The following is a 6,923-nucleotide window of genomic DNA, read 5'->3' on the forward strand; positions in this document are numbered from 1 at the left end:
AAAAGAAAACTTTGTGTTTCTTCTGACAAGAGGACTTCCAAAGCCACTTGTACACTAGATGAAGAGAGATGTGCCCTTTTAGCTGTCTGTAAGCTTTCTTGACTGAGAATTGGTTTGAGTTCCAAATGTAGGACCATTTGTCTGTTGAATTGGGAGAATGATGTTGCTGGATCATCGCCTCAAGCTGCAGCATTTGAACATAAGCTTGCTGAGATAGAGGCAGGTTAAACAAAGTCTGGACTGGAGATTGGGTCATTCCCTTCTCAACTTAAGTTGATTAGAGATTAGGCTGTTTCTGTTCTCTTCATCCCATTGTAGTCTTATCCTTATTATTCTCAAGTTTATTAAATTGGTGCCATAAATATTTGTGCTCTTTTATATAAATTTGATCAAACTTAAAAAAAAGTAAGATTTAAGATAGTATAATTAATTTATTCATAAACGAATGTAATATATAGACTGCAGATAGATAGTATCATGCTGAAATATCCAAGACCGGCTTAAAAATATAGCTGGAAATAAATATAGACGTCCAAACAATTCCAATCTTCCTCCCCACATGTTATTATCGTAAAAGTAAAGAAAACTTAAAAGGCTCCTGCGTGTAAGACAGTACCAGGCCACATGATCTGCTGCTTGTAATAGGGCTCATCTCCCTTTTTCTTTTTCATATGTGTCATTCCAGAATTATCAGAGATACAATTAATGTCAAAGAGAAATGTATGCATAAACAGTGATTTGTTATTCCAAAATCAAGGTTTCAACTGAACAGGATCCTGAGTATTGTTCTGAAACAAAAACAAAAAAGGTGTGGCAAAATCTTGTGTAACTCCTATGATCCTCTATGCATGGTATACACTTTCTGTCCTATTTGACAGAGTTCAACTATAATCAACGTTGAACTTTTGTGGTCCCAACAAATCACATCAGCGTTCAACTTTTGTGTTCTGAACAAATCACAAATCCGTATAAACCTTTGATTCTGAATTTCCTTGATTCAGAAACAGCTATCCACGCATTCAGGCATTCCATGATGCTGACCGCCGCATGGTCGGCTTCACAGGCCGGTCCTCCTCCATGGAGATCATCATCAGTGTCGATGGGTCCTCCAGCATCATGCGGGCGACGAGGTAACCGGCAATGGACCAGGTTTGGAACTTCCTGGCCTGCTTACCAACGAATCTTCCTAGCTTGCCATCGTAGTACTCAGGCCAGCCGTCCTTGAGCAGCCTCGACTCAGCAAGCTCAATGGCACGTTTTGCCATCTGTGGCCGACCAGTCTTGATGCAGGCTGCTGTAAGCAGCCACAGAAGAACTGCATATACAAATAGTGTTAACACAAAATTCTTATGCTGTGCTTAGTTCTGAGTTTGGCTGTAGCTGCAACTAGGTACAGCACAATGATGAAATAAACATTTGTAACTGAGTCAAATCTCAACTCCTGAAGAAGTCAATAAGCAGTGAAGCGCTGTCCCTGCTCATGCAGAAGTAAGCACATGAAGAGCAAATAAAAAATATTCAGACTACATTGTTAACATACAAGTGTCACTTATAGAAGTACAATGACAAGTACAAGGATCTTGCAGAAGATGACATGGTTATTTGACAAGGATTATTAGACCAAACAATTTTGTAGGTGGAAGCATGGAGAATTCCATTTGTGAATTTCAGAATGGATTTTAGTTTAAACCTTTTCTTGTTTCCAACAATTTACGATGAATTAAGTTGCAATCTTCGTTCAGTAACAGTAAGTAAAACATGTCTGCATCTCAGGCATTCATCTAATCACTAGTGCAACAGATGATATATAAGCTCATTTTTCGAGAAGGAACAAAAAACATTGCAGAGAGAGACGATACCTGGCCATGATCCTCCATTGTGATAACTCCATCGGGTGTTCTTAGGGTCACATCCAGTGATAATTCTCCACTCATGATTCTCAAGAGCGGGATAGCAAATCTTCAGAGGCATCTCACCAACTAGCTCATCCCACTTTTCCTCAATCAGATCCATTATTGCAACTGACTGTTCTGGGGTAGCTAGAGATGATACAATGGCAATGCAATTGCCAAGGGCAAACCACCGGAAATCCATCATAGCAGGGCTGACGTTGCCAAGAAAGTAGCCTCCTCGGCATGGCATGAAATCAAACACCCAATCAGGAATGGAATCCGGAATGACATTAAACTTGTTCACGGCTGTGTGGGAATACTCTTCTGTTTTGTATCTGTATATGTTATTCAGCTGGTGAAAATCTAGCCAGAAGTAATTCCTCATGTGGTAGGTTAGTGCATGAAGCCGTTGCCCTATCTTCTCTATGAAATCCTTCCCTTCGCCCTCTGGCTTGAGCATTTGGAGAGCACATCTTAATGCCATATAGAATAGGGCTTGGATCTCGATGGGATAACCATATATACCCTGAAAATTGCAGTAATTACAATCATGCACTGATGAGAAGCTTCATTTAAAATTAATATGTACTCCCTCTATCCCAAATTAAGTGTCGTTTTCGGTTTTCATGTCGCAAGTTTGACTCGATTTGTAGAATACGTACAATATTTGTATCTCCAAATAAATTTGTTAAAAAACTAGATTTAAAGATCTTTCCAATGATTATAATTATATAACATAAATATTAATATTTTTAATATATATTTACTCAAAGTCATTTCTCGGGAAGTGAGAAGGACAGTTATTTAAGGACAGAGGGAGTAATTCAAAAGTAGAACAAACAACAAGAGAACTTGTAGGGATGTACTACAGATTGCCATTTTCTGCCAGTACTATCTGTTTGTACTTCTGCAAAATCTATGCATTTCTTACCCCCACTGTACGATAAGACTATAAAAGATTGCCTTTAAAATTTGGTTGCGAGTAGTATGAGAATATGTGCGACTAAAACTACCATAAAAACTTGAAAATTAGAAATTGTATTTGAAAATTAAGGTGTGTCTGCACTATCACCTGATCAGGACACTTTAACAATCTAAGGCTATCCCTCTAAGTATTGTTTAAGGAGGCAGGGATGCTCCTTGCTTACAGAAGAACATGCAGAACCTGCCAATCCCATTGCCACCTCAGCTGATATGTAATACTAATACGGATATGCATCAAAATATGAATTAGACCAAGGTGAAATAATCCTACCATTCGACGATCAATCATTGAGCAGCCATCTGTGCAAAGCAGAGTTGGAAAAGTATCAAATCCTTCAGATAAGCAGAGATTCAGTATCAACCTCATGCACTTCTGGCAATCAGGTGATTCCGACAAACTAACATCTCCGGTGTACTTTGTATAAGCCCGAAGGAGAATGATCCACCAAAATCCAGAGTCGACCGGTGCCACCCTGCCTATCGCACTCTCACCAAAATCAGCAACTAAGGTTTCAGTGTTTCTGTTTTTGTTACGGTCCACCTTGAAACTTGCAGGCATCGCTCCTGCCCCAAGCTTGAACCGGTCTACCATTTTCTCAGAGCTCTGAAGGTGGAGAGTTTTCAAGAGAAAGTTCTTCACTATGTCAGTCTCATTGTTCATCAGAAAAGCCAATGCGCTCGGAACGAAATCCCTCACAAAAACCTGCAATCGTAAGGGAGCAATCAACAGTAGCATGTCATCAGGCATTAATTCTTTAAGGAGAAGTAATCATAAACAAAAAATATAAGAAAACTTCAGTTATAGACCATACTGGTAATGCTCCATGATAACATATTACAAGAAGGCGTTATTGACCAATCAATCTCAGAAAATAAAGAACAGAAATTGAAATCTTGTTGGAAGTGCTAGCAAAGACAATGGAAATCATATCAATGATAAAACAAAGAACATATTAGTATGAGAAACAATGTCGAACCTAAATAAAATAACAGATTGATTACTTATTAATTATGATATATGTATCAAATTACAGCCTAAAAAGATAAGAAAAATATAGTGGAAATAAGTATAGAAACAGAGCAATGTAAATCACTTGGTAATCGCTAAGTAGACAAATCATGGGCTACTATTTGTAAATACCGCTCCAGTAATCATAATGCTCAAAACTGAAACAAAAAGGTTCCTCTGTTTCCAATGATCATAATGTTCAGTGAAGCCCGATTGGCATTCAATATTATATTACCTGATCATAGTTGAGCACTTCCTCGGACGCATGATCCACGGCCGCGATGGTCCCAACGGGCTGTTCCCGGAAGTAGACGACCGATTTCCTGAGCGCCTCCCAGGCCTCGTTGACGAGCGGGTGCGGGCCGCCGCCGCCGAAATGCGTGCCGATGGAGAAAGGCGAGTCGAACCCGCCGGCGGACGGGAATGCGGGCGACTGCAGCACGCTGTCGAACCCGTCGTTGTTGCGGTGGGAGTGGGAGTGGGAGAGCTCACTCCACGACTGCTCGTCGAAGGAGCGCTTGCGCTCCAGCGTGAAGCGCTGCGGCCTGTCGATGATGAGGCGCGACAGATCGAGGTTGATCTCCGCCTCCGAGGCCATCGAGACGTGCGACGACACCCGCTTCATGCCTGCTGCCTGCTGCCCGCCGCCGCCGCCGCCGCCGCCGCCTGGCCTGGCCGGCGCCGCCCCGATCCTACCTACGGTGGAGAGATTTCGGATTCCATTCCAAGGATTTCTCGCGGTAATGGCAAACGAACAAAACTGAAAGCAGGGGGAAAAAAAAACAAAATAATAACGGCGGGTCCGTCGTCCTTACCCGACGCGACGAGAGAAGAGGCGGGTGGATGCTCACTGCGCGTGAGGAGGAGGAGGAGGAGGAGGAGGGCGGTCGCCGGAGAGCGGAGGGAGGGAGGGAGGGAGGGGGTGGATCTGGATCGGGGTGAGCTCGGCCTCGCGCGCAGGGTGGTGGTGGTGGACAGGCCTCCGAAAAATTTGGGGAAGAAATTGTGATGTGACGCCGTTCAACGGATGGATGGGCTTCCAGCCGGGCCTTAAAAAGACCCATCCGAAACTATGGAATGAAGCAAAATCTCTTACTTAAAATAAAAAATAATTTTTTTTGTAAATGGATGAGCTTACCTTTTTTTAACGGAAAAAAGGGATCAGATCAGATTTGTAATGTAGAAAAAGATTATTTTTTTTGGGTAATATGGATTACCGCAACGACGGGATTAGATGACAGTATCTGAATGCTGCACATCCATGAACTTTCTAAAATGTTTTACTGTATCTTTTTCTTGTGTGCCTAGTATCTCCTTAATAATCTGTAGTGATAATTATAAAAAGTTATCCGTAGGACTCGTTTTTACGTTAGATTCAACCGGCATGACGTTTTTTCTCAATGATCTAGACCCGGGTGGAGCATTTTCAGCCTCCAAGCTTGTTTGTTTGAACTTATCCGTTAAATTTATTAAGTATTCAGCAATATTTTTTCTCATTATAAATAAATAAATAGTCTTTTAATTATGATTTTTTAGTCAAACAAATAGAGCGTTGACTGACAGAAGATCTCATAGTTTGGTACGACTTTATTGTTGAGCAGACAAAACATTCAGAGGTTGGACTCACAGGTATGCAGAATATCAGCCATGTGCTGTTGATAGAGTGGATTTTTTTTTCTTAGGTTTTGTTTAGTTTGCCTAAAAAATTTTAAGATTTCTTACAACATCAAATCTTGCTGCATATATATGGAACATTAAATATAAATAAAAATAACTAATTGTATAGTTTTTCGTAATTTGCGACACAAATCTTTTGAGCCTACTTAGTCTATAGTTGGACAATAATTGTCAAATAAAAATGAGAAATGCTACAATATCCAAAAACTTTTTACCTCCTCAACTAAACAAGGCATTATATGCGTCATCTCTAAGGCGAAAACAAACAAAACGATAAAACGTGTTGTCACATACATCAAGTATACTAGGTGAATTCCCCGCACGTTGCTACGGAATTTTCTTAAAAATAAATTATTATATACATAGCATTACTATATGGTATATTATATATGTATACATGTATATGAATTTGACTTGTATGTATTTTATTGTATTAGATCTAGTAAAATGTTGCTAAGTTAATAGAAGAAAAACTAATATTTGGTTACATTATAGAGGAATTGGTGATAAAATGAATAGTGTATGTACATGACTTGTATGTTAATAGATAAAATTTAAAGTATTTCACATGCTATAGATGAAATGGTCATTTTTGTAATTAATATGGGATGACATGAACTTAGTGGGGAATGGTGTGGATACCTTGCATGAAGAGATAGAATATTTAGTTGGTTATTACTTAGTGGGGAATGATGTGGACACCTTGCATGAACAGAGAATTCATCTAGTGGGGTTTAGCTTTATAAGAGTATATGATATAATTAGACCAGTCTCAATGGAGGTATCATGCACATTAAATATGCTGACATGACACTATATTGATAAAAGGAGAGATGATGAGAGTTTCATGAGGATAAAATTCTTCTGCATTATTTTTAAAATACAAGTGTTTTGAAAACTGAGACCATGAACCCCATTGAGACTTGCCTTATGGCCCTTTTTAGTTCTACGCCTAAAATTTTTTTAGCCACGCCCATTAAATCTTTGTACATATGCATAGAGCATTAAATATAGAAGAAAAAAAACTAATTGCACAATTTGGTTGTAAAATCATGAGGTGAATCTTTTAAGTCTAATTAATATATGATTAGCCATAATTGCTATTGTAACCTCACATGTGCTAATACGGATTAATTAGACTTAATAAATTCATCTCGTATGCGAGCTATGTAATTTGTTTTTTTTTATTAGTTTTTGAAAATTCCTCCTGACAATTTCTTTTCGCGAACTAAACAAGATCTATATCCAAATTTACCTTGCAAAGTAATGTACTCCTGCTCACAAGTAACTTCTCCTATTATAGTTTGATGAGTAAGTATTGATTACCTTTGTAGATTTCTATCCTAAAATAAAATAAAACC

At 39.1% G+C, this 6,923-nt stretch overlaps 1 protein-coding gene across 1 annotated transcript; it reads right to left on the bottom strand.

Moving 5' to 3' along the window:
* Positions 711 to 4,901, bottom strand: LOC8073667 (probable alkaline/neutral invertase F). The gene is made up of 5 exons (XM_002450357.2): positions 4,701 to 4,901; positions 4,121 to 4,581; positions 3,148 to 3,579; positions 1,860 to 2,418; positions 711 to 1,315 (listed from the first exon to the last, which is right to left on the bottom strand). Exons 2-5 carry the CDS (start codon positions 4,508 to 4,510, stop codon positions 1,020 to 1,022), a joined length of 1,677 nt encoding a protein of 558 aa, XP_002450402.1. The 5' UTR covers positions 4,511 to 4,581; positions 4,701 to 4,901; the 3' UTR covers positions 711 to 1,019.

This window comes from Sorghum bicolor, chromosome 5 (genome assembly GCF_000003195.3).
Source record: "Sorghum bicolor cultivar BTx623 chromosome 5, Sorghum_bicolor_NCBIv3, whole genome shotgun sequence".
NCBI classification, from domain to species: Eukaryota; Viridiplantae; Streptophyta; class Magnoliopsida; order Poales; family Poaceae; genus Sorghum; species Sorghum bicolor.